This window comes from Ambystoma mexicanum, chromosome 2p, assembly GCF_040938575.1.
Source record: "Ambystoma mexicanum isolate Mex_15411 chromosome 2p, UKY_AmexF1_1, whole genome shotgun sequence".
Lineage (NCBI taxonomy): Eukaryota > Metazoa > Chordata > Amphibia > Caudata > Ambystomatidae > Ambystoma > Ambystoma mexicanum.
Window position 1 is genome coordinate 74273223 of NC_090923.1, and position 15517 is coordinate 74288739.

At 42.7% G+C, this 15517-nt stretch overlaps 1 protein-coding gene across 2 annotated transcripts in view; it reads left to right on the forward strand.

Moving 5' to 3' along the window:
- Positions 1 to 15517, forward strand: part of LOC138566221 (phosphatidylinositol 4,5-bisphosphate 3-kinase catalytic subunit gamma isoform-like) — a 152188-nt gene that overhangs the window by 118866 nt on the left and 17805 nt on the right. For both annotated transcript variants that reach the window (XM_069643280.1, XM_069643279.1), the window contains 2 exons: positions 3162 to 3273; positions 13272 to 13429. In XM_069643280.1, the coding sequence (XP_069499381.1) occupies positions 3162 to 3273; positions 13272 to 13429 (270 nt within the window). The remainder of the gene's footprint in view (positions 1 to 3161; positions 3274 to 13271; positions 13430 to 15517) is intronic.

Genomic DNA, 15517 nt, shown 5'->3' on the forward strand with positions numbered 1-15517 from the left:
GACAACTAACAACCATTTTTAAGTGCAGGTAGGTGGTATGGCCAGCTGTGCTCGGGCGTGACCATGATGGGTGAAGCGCTAGAATGGAGGCAGAGAAAGTGAGGGACAGAGGCAGGTTAGAGGCAAGGGAAAAATGTTAGCTTGTAGGCAGATGAGAGGTAGGTTAAGAGGGTAACTCAGAGGTGAGGTGGTGGGCTTTTAGTTTGGTTTTGAACACATCTATTTGGACTGTTTCCTGGATGTCCACGGGAAGAGAATTCCATGCCAGTGGATCAAGAAGATAAAAGAACGGATGCAGGATGAAGCACAAGGAGGATGAGGGCCCACAAGGGTAGAGGAGGAGGCAGAGCAGAGATTACGAGAAGGAATGATGAAGGAAAGGACTCTGATGAATGAGAGGTCAATGACGCAGGAAGGAGACTGTGAGGAAGGACAAGGACTGTGATGAAGATGCACTGTGATAAAGGACTGTTATGAAGGAGAAGGACTGGGATTAAAGGGAGGAACTGTGTTGAAGGATTATGATGAAAGGAAGAAACTGTAATGAAGGTGAAGGACTGTGATGAAAGGGAGGAACCGTGATGAAGGACTGTGATGAAAGGAAGGAACTGTGATAAAGGACAAGAACTGTGATGAAAGGGAGGAACTGTGATGAACGAGCAGGACTGTGATGAAAGGGAGGATCTGTGATGAAGGAGGAGGACTGTGATGAAAGGGAGGAACTGTGATGAAGGAGAAGGACTGTGATGAAAGGGGGAACTGTGATGAAGGAGGATTGTGATGAAAGGGAGGAACTGTGATGAACGAGAAGGGCTGTGATGAAGGAGAAAGACTGTGATGAAGGAGAAGGACAAACAAGGACTGTGACAAAGTATCATGATGAAGCAAAAGGACTAGGGCGAAGGGCAATGATGAAGGAAAAGGGCTATGATGAAGGTGTATGATCATGAATGAAGGAGTAAGAAGAAGGAGGATTAGGCCAAAGCAGAAGGTCCATCATAAAGGGCTCCAAGAAAGAATAGTGAGTGAAAGGACACAATAACAATTTCCTAGGCAGCCAATAGCATGCCAATAGCATTTTCTGTTGCTGTGCAAACTAATTCTTCCCCATAGCATTATTTGGAACACTTAGTGGTGCAAGAATCAAAAACAGAAGCAAGATATTGTGTACTCAACAGGTTTGTTTGCATGCACACCAGGAAAGAGAAAGCAAGCACAGAAATCCCATATTCTCAGGAATTCTTTGGCTTCGCCAACATTCAGACACAACTAAAAACAAAGAGAAAATCCATGTTCAACTATTTAATCCGCTCGCCTAATGAGACATAGAGCCTACAGTTTATTCTGCAGTCTGTACTCGATATATACCTTTGCACTAGTAAAAAAGTGGTGAGAGGGGTTTGGCAGAATTGGTGATGCTTTTCTACTAGGGATGTAGCAAAGGTGTGTCCATCTTATCCAGTCGCAGTCCTTGATAAACCAAGCCTTGCATTACATCAAAAAATGAAAACAAAATGAGGTTATACTCTTTGTGGTTTTTAAAAAATATATATTTTTATTAATTCTTTAGTTTAATAACATATAAACTTTAAGCATATTTGCAGACAATAAATAAATTGGAAGAAATGCGTGATATAAAATCAGATAATCAACTTGATATAATCATTCAAAACAGTCACCTACAATACAAATAAACAAAATAGTCGACCTATATGTAATAAGTTTCTTCAATCGATTGTAGAAATATATAAAAAGTATGTGTTTTTAAGTAATAGACACTAGAGAACATTAATTCTGCCCCATTGTCAAATGTGAAAAATCCCACTACACTTAACCAAAAATCAGTTTCTTTATTTCTTATTAGGCAAATGTCAAGCATAATTTGCTTAATGTTTGCCCTGCATTAAACATCTTTAGATTGTGTGTATTGAAGCAAAATGTGTTTTCCCCATTCTTTAGGACCCGGAGAGCAAAAATGTATTTGCTCAATTTGGTTTACAGAAGCAGTGTTCTGTAATACACCATATTTTACTTTGAGGACGATTATTTAAGACTTTGTAAGATTACTTTAAACAAACCTTTATTAAATGGGGCAAAGAATATTTATGTGTTGGAAATATTGTCCAAGAAAGAAAGAATAAAATGAAGTCAGATGTGCAACATTGTGCAATTTTGTTATGAAACTGCACTCTACATTTCGAAAAGCTTCATGAAAATAGTGAAGGTGGCTGACAATAAAACATGTAATGAGATCATTTGTAGTAAATAAACTCAGCAAACATTTTTTGCTACTTTTAAATGCTGCAAAGTTGCTATAAAAAAGAAAGTTTGGGAAATGCGCTTGGAATTATCTCAGCAAACTAAGTTTAAAGATGTCACACCGCAGGCTATATGAACGACAATTATCCAAAGGCAGTTTGGTGGTATGTGTCAAAGCCTAAGACAAATTAGCAAAAGAAGAGTGACAGAGCTCACAAGTGTACATTTCCATTTTTGTGACTTGAAATGTACATCTTCACACTTACGAAACAAAGCTCATTTTAATGATATAGAGACTGATTTACAAACGGTTTTTAGAATGGTGTAATCCCAGGCCCTTCATTCTGTAATTTATATTCCCATTTTTTGTTGAAATGTTATCTAATTCTTCACGAGTTCCTGGTCCTATAACGCGTTTCACTTGTGCTAAACGCTTGCTGAGCTAATGTGACTATTAGTGAACAAAATCACGTGTCACTAAGAGTTTTGACACAAAAGTTGAGGGTATAGTATTGCCTGTGTTTGCACAAAAGGTAAACATTTGACAATCTAATGGAGGATTTGATTGACTGCCAATGTATGGCCAAAGGACATAAGCAGACAATCAAAACTACAAACACATCTAAAATCTAGTGCTGGTTATTGTTTTATATATCTTACATTAGCTTTGCCCAAGTAAAACAACTTTGTTAAAAACATTTAATCTTTTGGTATTTCTGGTTTTAAGGAATTACGCTAAGATCAAATGATTAAGATGATAAATCTTGTCTTGATGGCATGGTTATTTGCCACAAGGACAGTGTATCATTCCATGGCAGGGCCATGGTTGTGTTTTCCAGGACTCGCTTGTGTAGGCCAAGGCTCATGAGCTCTTCTGTATTTTTTTCCATTTCTATTATCAGTACTACGAAGCTATGGAGAGGTTTGTCACCTCATGCGCTGGGTACTCGATAGCAACCTACATCCTAGGAATCGGAGATCGTCACAATGATAACATCATGATCACCAACCAAGGTACTGTGTGGCTGTGTAAACATCATGATCACCAACCAAGGTAGTGTGTGGCCATGTTAACATCATGATCACCAACCAAGGTACTATGTGGCTGTGTTAACATCATGATCACCAACCAAGGTAGTGTGTGGCCATGTTAACATCATGATCACCAACCAAGGTACTGTGTGGCTGTGTTAACATCATGATCACCAACCAAGGTACTATGTGGCTGTGTTAACATCATGATCACCAACCAAGGTACTGTGTGGCTGTGCAAACATCATGATCACCAAACAAGGGACTGTGTGGCTGTGTAAACATCATGATCACCAACCAAGGTAGTGTGTGGCCATGTTAACATCATGATCACCAACCAAGGTACTATGTGGCTGTGTTAACATCATGATCACCAACCAAGGTAGTGTGTGGCCATGTTAACATCATGATCACCAACCAAGGTACTATGTGGCTGTGTTAACATCATGATCACCAACCAAGGTACTGTGTGGCTGTGTAAACATCATGATCACCAACCAAGGGACTGTGTGGCTGTGTTAACATCATGATCACCAACCAAGGTACTGTGTGGCTGTGTAAACCTCATGATCACCAACTAAGGTACTTGGCGGCTGTGTTAACCTCATGATCACCAACCAAGGTACTGTGTGGCCATGTTAACATTGTGACCACTAACCAAGGTACTGTGTGGCCATGTCAACATCACCAACCAAGGTACTGTGTGGACGTGTTTAGTGTGAGCGACATGCTTCTGGAATGCAGGCATAAGCAAGAAATTGTCAATTCGGGAGTTGTTGACTGTGGAGCCAAGAGACAGAAGGTTAAATTAGAGTTTTGGGCCTCATTGCAAGTTGGGTGGTGTGGGTAAAACGTGGTGGCATTACCGTATAACGCTGCTTAATACACCCCCCAACTATAAGTTCGGCCAAAAGGTAGAAGGTACATCTCCAGCTATGATCTGGAGATAAATCCACCGACTTTATGCCAAATGTCGGCAGGATGCTAGAATTACTGCAGTGGTAATTCTGCCGGCGCTGCTTCTCCGAAATTTGGCCTAAAGCGGGTGGATTTATCTCCAGATCAGAGCTGGAGATGTATCCTCCAACTATCTGTCAAACTTATATTTGGGTGGCACAGTAATCCCACATGGAGTCCCATTGACTCCAATAAAATGAGGACTTACTCCACCACCGCCACTTCTAATTCAGCGGTACTACTGCCAGACCAAGTGGTCCTAAAAGTAATTCCGGTTGGTTTTACCGCGAGATACCACCAAACTTGTTATGAGGCCCAAAATGTGGAGTACAAAGAGAAATATAAGAAGACCCCCCCCCCCCTTCCTAACACAGAAAGGAAAACAGAGGATTTCATGAACGATGAGAAGTCGGTATTAGAAAAGATATGTTGAAGAAATGAATACCTGCTTTCCCTGTCGGCTGAATGGTTATAACATTTGTGTTTGTACTTTTCTTCAAGAACTTGGTGTTACTTCAATCAGTAATTACTTACAAAGAAAGCAACAGAGAGCAGAGGCAGTCCTGGGGTAAGGTGCCTCTACATAAGAGCATTGATGGATTGAATGACAGATGATAAAAGGGTAAGATAAGGACCTTGACCAGGGACAGGACATTACTGCGGCTTAGAATGGATCAATTTGACTCATTTAAAAGACATCAACGAATTGCACCATACAGTAATTATTTTAAAAATGCCAAAGGTGCCACTTGCACTCTGCTAATTATATTTTCTATTGCATTCCTCTCAGTATATAGAAATATCATGACTTTCACAAGTGTTGCTTTTGTTTTAGCTTTGATTTCATAAAAAATGTGTGTGATCTGTCAAAAGATCTACATTCCTTTTCAGTTGTTTTTCTTTTACTTGCAAAATTAAACTTCAGTTCTACTAATTTGAAAATGTAGTTGGAGTCGGCATTTGTACCATGCAGGAAAGTTTGCCCACATCATAACTTTCTTCCGTATCACAAATCAATGACACTTTCCACTTAGGAGCTGAAAACCAGTAACAATTTTCGTAAATAAATCGTGCAACTGGTTCTACTCCCTAACAATTAAACTTGGCTCTCTAAGAATGACACTTTTGGAACAATTTCTCTTGTAAAATATCATTCTTCGCCGTCAAACACCTCTCACATCACTGAACTAAAGATTGCATTTGAAAAATAGAACAAAATCTTTAGGTGAGGGCGAGACATGCAGCAGGACAGGAAATAAAACAAGAGTAAGAAGACCAAATTACCCCCAAACAAGAACAAACAAAAAAGAACAGAAGGAAATAAGGAGTAAAAAAAAAACAATACAAAATCCAAAAGTAATTATTCAAAACAATAGGGAGAAAAATGAAGAAGAACACTAGAAAACCGAGAGAGAGAGGGAGAGAGAGAGATCGAGAACGAGAGAGAACACACCAGAACGTAAATTCACAAGTCGGAAATGGCCCGAGCTATTTGTACAGTAGCATAGATATTCTGCACTCTGTACACTGCCAAAAGGAGAAACACATTAGTCAAGTCAGTGGGTAAGTGAGGCCAACAGAATCTTGGAAATCGCCTAATATGATGGCAACTTCGGTGGAATTATCTGTGTTGCAAAGGGTGTGTCGCTGTTAATTATGCAAAGCAGGGAATTCCTTTCCACCGAAGCAAGGTGGCCCACAATAAAGCATTTTTATTTTAGGTTCAGTTTGGTGAGAGCTCCAACCTATCTCGCACCCAAACCCCAACAAACAACCTGTGTCACTAACGGACTAGGAACCAGGCCGGTGTGTAGTAAACATATTTATTTATTTAATATTTTACACAATCCCAACATCAGCCACCAATGCTGTGGCAACACCCAAGATCACGCAGTAACTCGGTTATATAAAACAACACAGGTGAAATTTTGAAACATGCCATAATAGTTTACACAGATCCCCCACCCTCCAGGTCTCAATTAATAGCCTGATTCATGGAATTATTTGCGTGAAAAATGCATATTTGTGTGCCTTTCTGCCTGAAAATCCCCATACTTCATACAGGGATTTTCGGTCAGAAAGGCGTGCAAATCTGCGTTTTTTTAATCAGGCTATAAATATGACCCCTTTGATTGAAAGGCAAGGTGCAAGGATTGCGGGCACAATGGGAAAATCGTTTTTGCTGCTGATTGTAAAAGGTGCTGTTTGGGAAAGGAATTCAATTGGAAAACCTCGTTTTGGGCTTGTTATTTAAAAGGCAAGGTTGGGAAAAAGGAACAAACTGAAATGAAAATCGTTTTTCAACACACTTGAAAATAAAAGGGCAGGACTTGATAAGGTGGGGTCAGAGAAAAATGGAACCAAAAGGGACATTTTGTTTTTGTACACACAGACAGATGTGATGCAATACTTTGTCATTTGATTTAACATGAATGAAGAATTTCTTTCATTTTTGCACCCTCCAGCCTGACTTGAAATGTGGTGTTTTGTAGATTACTTCCTTTTGGGATTATGGACAACACCCCCCCCCAACTTTCTATGTGGTAGTCAAGGATTTCAGAAACAGTCAACCAAGTCTTTATGGGCTATACCAGCTGTAACACACTGGGCATGAGCTATTGTTAGTTTCGAATTCTAACAACCCTCATCCCACGAGTTTCTATATGGGAATTCATTGATTTACTTTCATCAAATGTGCTAAGGATCTACACAGCTTCCCGCTCCTCACACTTTAATGGAAAATTTTAAGGATGGCTGCTCCCAACGCAATGCAATTTTCACAGAGAGGGTGGTTTTCAATGGGGAATTTACTTTGAATGGATATAATAAATGGTGCGAAGGGCCTAGCATGTTTTACCCCCTCCTTGACTGCCAATGGAAAGGGATAAAGGCAGGTGACTCCCAACACAATTGATGGCTTTGGGATATATATACTTACATGGGAGGCTTTGGTCAGGTCAAACAGCAGGGCTCCTCTGAGGACAGGTCTGGTCAAGGGCTTTCAATCTGGGATTTCCTCCTGCACCCAGACTCCTTCTGCTCTTCTGGTTTGGGTCCCAGCTAGTTTTTATATGTCTCCGCCCCTGTCTCCAAAGCAAAGATTGAGGTCTCTCTACTAGTTGTTCCTTGCAAGAATCCAGCAGCAGCTCCCTCCTGCAATAATTCTCAAAAAGCCCAGTTCTGATACAAACGGCTCCTTTTACAGGGCTAGTGACACTGCAATCTTGTCACAATCCCAGCGGTCGGGATTGACTAGTTTTCTCCATTCACCTCCCCCCACCACATCCCCTGCCTACTGATAGGACCAGGAGTTGAGAGATAGGTATGATGTAGGCTGAGGGAGGAGAAAATATACCTCATTACAAATTGACAAGGATTCCTGCATCTTTTGTTCTGAAAAATCTCATACTGTAATAACTTCCTTGTTCTTTCAAATAACCCCATGATATATATAAATATATGAGTTCTATATTTTATGACGAATCAGACCATACTAATTTTATTTTGGCATGCCCTTCCTGAGCAGAACAACCATTTTGCAAATTTTTCTGCTACGCCGAAATAGCTTAAATTGGGCAGTTCCCAATTTAAACATTATTTTCACGATCTACACCCGTGCCAACTCTCCCAATGCTCAGGTGTATGTAAATGGAAAACATCATACTTTTCCACATAACTTAAATTATTTACATCACGTAAATTTCATTTTTACACAGTCCCAGTGGGCTTTTTCTTCTGTTTAATTTGAACCGAGGTTGGCTCACTCAGACACACAATACTCCTTTTATTTGGGAAACACGTGTTTCAAAGTTTAATCAATGGCAGGTCACAACATGGCCCCAATGAGTAGGTTTCCATTTCCCTGAAAACATGTGACCAGCCATCTTGTCTATCAGTGTTTATCTTAATATGTCCTTCTGCTGGGCATCAAAGGCCTTGCACATTGCTTAATGTACAGTTTTATGGAAAGCTTGACCTCAAGGTTACTTCTGCAGGCCATGTTAGCAGCAACTAATTGACAACCAGACATTCTTCTTGGTTGGCCCCACTCCAAAAAACTTTGAGTTCAGATTTCAAAGGGTCTTTGTTCTGAACTAATTGCACTTTTTATGGGGCTCCTAACCTTACAGGTCATGTCTGTTGGCTGTGTTATCAACAATTCACTGTAGCTGAAATTTCTCCTCCATCATTTCTTTGTATTTTTTTCCTCTTTAAATTGAAAACCAGACAGGTTTCCCCTAGAGAACACAAACCAACAGGTCATGGGTCACAGTTTCGTTTCAGTGGAAAAGCCCCTCTACATCCATGCTTTTCAAAGTACAGATTTAGATCAACCAAAGGTTTTTACCTTTTGACATTTTGCACGGCATTGTGTTTAACCGTTTGTATAGTAAATTACATTTAAACCTGTTGTTCATAACATATAGTTTTAGCTTCCATAATATTAACCCTGAGGTACATTCAGAATTGCACCAAATAGGCCAGTTAACAGAGAGCACCAGTGTTCACTTCTACCACAAATAGGCCTCTCCTTTTAAATTATGTCATTTTAATGTTAAAAAGTATGTGTTTTTATTTGTGACGCATACAAAGTGCTTGGTTTCACTGTAGATTTCTGGATCACAGTCTCATGTTGAATAATGATAATGTACACACTGCTGTCTCTTTAAGTAGAAAGTGTAGCTTTCCATGGATTTAGGAAAACAGCATTTTCAGCCACATATGTCTTTTGCAATGCATTGGGCACATCCAGCACTTTTAAGTTTTCAGGCACATTTTCCATCACTTGAACGCCTGCTCATTTTAGTAAAGTTGAAAGAGGCCCATTTCTGTTCATGTCCCACGCCTTAACTCAGAAACAGAGGTTTTCTGGAACTGGCCTGCATTTTCCAATGGGTAGCACCAGTCAGCATCACTCTTAAACACTGCCTGGCCTGGTATTTTATTTCTGACATTCTGGGGATATATTTTACCACACCTGTGAATATCTCTTTGTAAGTTATCTCTTTTACTGCCATACGGATTTGCTCCCTATTTTTGCAGTTAATGAAACTGATGCATGGGGAGAAAACATAATTTGCCCAGCATCATACTCCTTGATGAAGAGGAAAATACCAAATTAGAACCTATATCTGCCAGTTCTGAGGTGTGGGAGCATCTGACCTTTGGGAAAAATCTGATCTGACCTGCCGGAATATTTGACCTTTGGCGTATATATGACCCATGGATAGTATATGATCTTTGGAGAGTAATTATCTTGCAAGGTGTATTTGACCTGAGGAGAGTGTCACAACTGTTGAGAGTATTCATTATTATCATTATTGTTATTATTATTAATACAGTATTTATAGATTGCAGACCTAGCACTGGGAAGCAATGGAGTACTTTAAAAGTCATAGGTGAAAGGACAAAGTGAGGGAAGATGATCACAACTGATCAATGCGAATGAGAGGGGAACCAACAACCGGGGAGGGTGAGAGCGGACAATTTTGCAGCATGGGGTCTACAAGCAACTAAGGGAGACAACAGAGGAGAGCAGATCTCCCAGCCTCAGGTTAGGAGGGGAGGGGAGCAGAGGGGTGTCAACCTAGAGTTTTAAGGAGAAGGAACTTTGGTAGAGAATCTGACCTTTGATATCTGACTTTCAAAGTGCATCTAACCTGTGGAGAGTATCCTTCACCTCCTTTTGCATAGATGGCAACATCATCCCCGTTTCCAAACATGTAGAAACGATATGCGTTTAACTGGACGCAGAACTGAACATGCAAAAACACATCAATGCTATCGCCTCCGCCACAACTTATTCTACCAAACTCATCAGCCTTTCCAGGAAATTCCTCACTTCCAACAACTGCCTTACCCTAGCCAGAGCCATCATAGGGAGTAAACTAGACTATTGCAATGCCATTCTAGCTGGGACCTCAACCAAAAATCTTCACAAACTCCAACTGCTGCAAAACAACGCCCTCCAAGCAGTCTGGGGCTTGAGGCGCTCCGACCACATCTCCCACATCAGACGGGAGGCTCATTGGCTTCCCATCAAAGCCTGCATTGAGTTAAAACTCCTAGCCATCACTCGTCTGTGCTTACACAACAATGCCCCCTCTTATCTCACTAAACGTATCACTAAGAAACACTAGATACCTTACAATTTCCACCTATACATGAATTGGCCGGTGCTGCTGTGGGTGCCCTGATCCAGGGTCCATGTAGGTGAGCATCCGCTGCTTCCAGGTTCTCAGCGCCGGCTCAACTCAGCTGCGAGGATACCTTGTTCCCGCCCGGGCAGCCGCTGGTTGCTCCTACCAGCATGCCGGGGTCCACGACTCTCTGTTTTTCCACTATCCCCAGACTGCTATGGCGCTCGCTCTCTGCTTGGCCCAGCTGCTCTCTCGGCTCCTTCTTCACCTCTGCTGAGCGTCCTCTGCGTCTCTGCTTCCCCAGGCCGCTCCGGCGTCCACCAACATCCTATCTACGCTTTTCTTTTGACTCCTTCACTAGCGCTCCTCTGCCACCGATTTTTCCTCTTGCTGCTTACCACGACCTTGCCTCCATCTCTGCCTCTTGCTCTCCTTTCTGCCACTCACTGAACTGCCCGATCTCTCATGCCTTACAGACTGTTGCGTCTGCCATTTTGGGTTTACTGCTCCTCCACCCTTGGCTGCCCGCCCTCCCAGCCGACCTCCGCCTGACCGATTCCGTTACTGTCAACAAAACCGATCCTTCTCACTTCACCCCTTAATATCTGCTTGTTATTGCTATAGTTAGGGGGTGTTAAGGGGTATTATGACCTTTTGTCAGTTCCTGCCAGCACTCTAAAAGAGGTATTTTATTTAGTCCCCCCCCCTCCTCCACTGCCCCAATTAACACAGTGTGTCATTCAAACCTTGAAGACTGCAAAGTGTGCAGGGGTTTGGCATCTGAAATGCACGCCTCTCTGAAGACGCTGCAAATCACTTACACAAAAAGGCGGAGTTAAGGAACTGCACAAGGGGACCGTGGAGCTGCAATGTTTTTCAAAATGCATCATTTCTCGAGGAAGTGGATGACTTCCTGGTATTTCACTTCCATGCAATTACTTTGTGGCAAAGTAATTTATTTAAATAGGTTGTTTGGGGATCAGGAGTATAAGGGAGTTTTAAGGGGAGGTGAGAAGAGAAGGAGTGTGCTAGGTGGGTCAATGTGGTATGGGGAGAAACCACCAGTATTACAAAAATATATATTTTTTTTAAAGCTGAAAAGTAATTTCATAGAATTTAATTACCACAAAGTTATTCACTTCAATGTAACAACATACAACTGTATTTGGCTACATGAGACTAACTCTCCCAGGCAAAGTATCTTACATGAGGAGCGTCAATGACCTCTTTAGAGTTTCTGACTTAAGACGTGTGCTCCATCTCACGTATGGGTGGGCAATGGACTGCCGGGTGGTGCCTGACCCAATCAGAATGGCTGATCTTTTAAGAGTGTTGAGCTCAGCAGAGTATCTGTCCTTTGAGTTTAACTGACCAGATGACAGCCTCTGCTGTGTGGATATTGCCTGTCTGTTGGAGAGTAGATGACAGCCTCTGCTTTGGGGAGATTGCCAGTCTGTTGGACAGTAGATGACAGCCTCTGCTTTGGGGAGATTGCCAGTCTGTTGGACAGTGGAGGATGACAGCCTCTGATTTGGTGTTATTGCCTGTCTTGTGGAGAGTAGATGACAGCCTCTGCTTTGGGGAGAGTGCCTGTCTGTTGGAGAGTAGTTGACAGCCTCTGCTTTGGGGAGATTGCCAGTCTGTTGGACAGTAGATGACAGCCTCTGCTTTGGGGAGATTTCCAGTCTGTTGGACAGTGGATGACACCCTCTGCTTTGGTGATATTGCCTGTCTGGTGTAGAGTAGATGACAGCCTCTGCTTTGGGGAGAGTGCCTGTCTGTTGGAGAGTAGATGACAGCCTCTGTTTTGGGGGGATTGCCTGTCTTGTCTGTTGGGGAGCAGATGACAGCCTCTGCTTTGGGGAGGTTGCCTGTCTGTTGGAGAGTAGTTGACAGCCTCTGCTTTGTGGAGGGTGCATGTCTGTTGGAGAGTAGTTGACAGCCTCTGCTGTGTGGATATTGCCTGTCTGTTGGAGTGTATCTGGCCCATTAAGACGGCCTGACCGGTAGAATATATCTGTGGAGAATGCCTGTCTAGTTTTAAATCGTTGCATGATAGGCAGTATCTGACCCGTAGTGAGTATATATCCCCTACAGAGAATCTATCAAAGGGGGAGTAGCTGGTGTGTGGAGACTATACAGATCACAGGCATAATTGAACTCATTGCCAATACTTGATTGGTGCAGCTGTCTGACCCATGGAGTGTCTCGTCTGTTGATACTATCTAACTTTGTAATGTATCTGGCTTTTGAGGTGTACCAGACATGAAGATAGCATCTGTCCTGTGACTAGTATCTGAATGTTGTGGCATAGCTGATTGTTGCATCTGACCCATTAAAGGTTCCTATGACATGGATTGTATCTGAGCTTGGGACAGTATCAGACTTGTGAAGATTGCCTGACCTGTTGATTGCATCTGATCTGTGGAGAGTACCTGGCAATGGAGAGTACCCTGGCCATGGAGAGCACCTGGCCATGGAGAGCACCAGGCCATGGAGAGCACCTGGCCATGTAGAGTACCCTGGCCATAGAGATTACCCTGGCATGAAGAGCACCTGGCCATGGAGAGCAACTGGCTGTGGATAGTACCCTAGCCATGGAGAGTACCCTGGCTATGGAGAGTACCCTGGCCATGGAGAGTACCCTAGCCATGGAGAGTACCCTGGCCATGGAGAGTACCTGGCCATGGAGAGTACCTAGCCATGGGGTGAGCACTCCATGGCGAGGTACTCTCCATGGCCATGGAGAGCACCAGGCCATGGAGAGCACCTGGCCATGGGGAGCCCCTGGCCATGGAGAGTACCAGGCCATGGAGAGCACCTGACCTGTCAATATGACCTGACACATGGAACGCCTCTAATCTCTCTGCATCTCTTTTCCAGGGAATCTTTTCCACATCGATTTTGGGCACATTCTAGGGAACACCAAGCGATTCATGGGGGTGAACAGGGAGTGGGTGCCGTTCGTCCTCACACCAGACTTCCTTTATGTGATGGGGCGGACGAAAGGGAAGTCCAGCCTCTACTTTCAGAGATTCAAGGTAGGTGGCAAACCAGAAGCCTGTTGATCTCCTGGTTTTACTGTGCTGAATATTTAATCCACATTTCATGTCTATTTTCTGCTGACTAACTGATGCTTCTTTCTCACCCTGGGCAAAAGCATCAGCTGTTAAAGTTAACAAGTACTTTAGCATTAAGGAGGAACCCCGGGGGGCACTCATAAAGCAAATAACAGAGTGTGGTCTCTATCTATTTCCGAGTAGGGGTAACTATTAATGATCATGAGATAGAGACTGGTTTGGCAAGTTGAAACACTGAAAGCTTAGTACAAATAGGTTTTCAGTCTCATTAAAACACAATGTTAATCATCGATACAACAAAAATTCATACAAGAATCAAAACATGATCATCTTAAAACCCAAACAGATGGACCTCTTCACTGGTCCTGTTCGTTTACAGTTTCCACAAGGGTGAGCTGGGTAACACAACATACATGGATTGTTGAACGACTTTTTAACACGGTTGTCGTCTGGTTGATAGTGTAGAAAAAAACAGAACTCATACATGAGCCACAGTGCCCTTCTTGATTTCTTTACCACTGTCTATTAATTAGCAGTTTGTATTCTCAACATGTTTCAGTATACATAAATGTAGAACATTCATCAGGAGTAGATAACCCAGCATTTAAAAAAAAGAAAAAACGCGTAGATGCGCTTTGGTGTTTGTGGTGGTTCAAACATAGTTTTACTAACCAATAATCTTGACCTGCATCGGTTTCTTGAGGGTAAGACGACTGAGATTAGTGTTAGTAGGTATTCTGGTGTGTCCATCTCGGTGCCTCACTTGTGTCGCGTAGGTGACCTCTCTATGGTAGTTGGCGTTAGCGGCACCGCCTCAAGATCTGGTATGGCTGTTCAAATCTTCTAAATGCCCCTGTGCTTCTCTGTGGGTGTCCGGTTTCACAAAGCCTCCTTGCGGTTTGTTCAAGCGCGCAAGGTAGGAGCGTCGGTATGATCGCATCTCCTTTATCGATTACAATCTGTCACATTTTGCCATTGCATCACAAATTAGTATCAATGGGTTACATCAACATAAGAACATTTTACAAACAAACAAAACTGTCTTCACATGATGTTACAAAATACTTTTGGGGTCATTTCTGTAACTATTGCTTCAGAGTGCTACAAGTTTCTAATTTTACTTGGTTGTGAATATCTTCGCAGGGGGGCATAATTTCCCTGCACCCTCCTTATTGCACCTCATCTGAATAAAGTATGCGCTCAGGGAGGTTTGTCGTCGGACGGATGGAACATGTCCCATATCAAATTTTTCCATGTATCATATGCAACATTCACACCCTCATCACACCTGGATATCGCCTCCGCCCAATACTCTAGTCTCCATTTCAGCCCAGTGTTCAAATTACTTCTGCCATTTCGTATATTGTGGGCCACTGGGAGCCTTCCATGCCATGGCAATGGTTCTTTTGGCCAATATACATGTCATGTCCATAAAGTTAACTACATGTTTAATTTGACTCATTCTTGGGTAGATGCCCAGTAAGCATTCTTTGGGCATCCTTTTATAGCACGCTATGCCAGCTTTCCCACAGGCTTCTGCTATTCGATCCCAGAATTGTTGTACTCGCCTGCACTCCCAGAACATGTGCATCAATCCCGCAGCTTCTGCCCTGTATCAAGGGGACAATCGGCTAGAAGTAGTGAGGAACTTGGCCAACCTGAGCGGTGTCATGTACGTGCGGTATAGGAAATTGAGTTGAATCAACCAGAACCTAGCATTTCCGGACACTTTCTGAGGGTATGCTAGTGCTTTCTCCCATTCTTTTTCAGTTATGTCCCTTTTCAGGTCCCCCTCCCACTGATCTTTCAGCGTTGCACTCATAGGGTTGGGCCTATCCACCAGGTGACTGTATATTCTAGACACTGGTCTCCAACCGTCTCCCAGACTGTACATCAGGGTCATTAAGGGGGTTGCTTCAGGTTCTTCCGGCAACTATCCCATTTGCATTTAGCTATCTGTTTAACCTTCTGGTACCATAGGAATTGCCCCGCAGGCAGCCCCTCCTTTTCTAGCAGTGATCCAAACTCTCTAAACCCTCCCTCGTCATA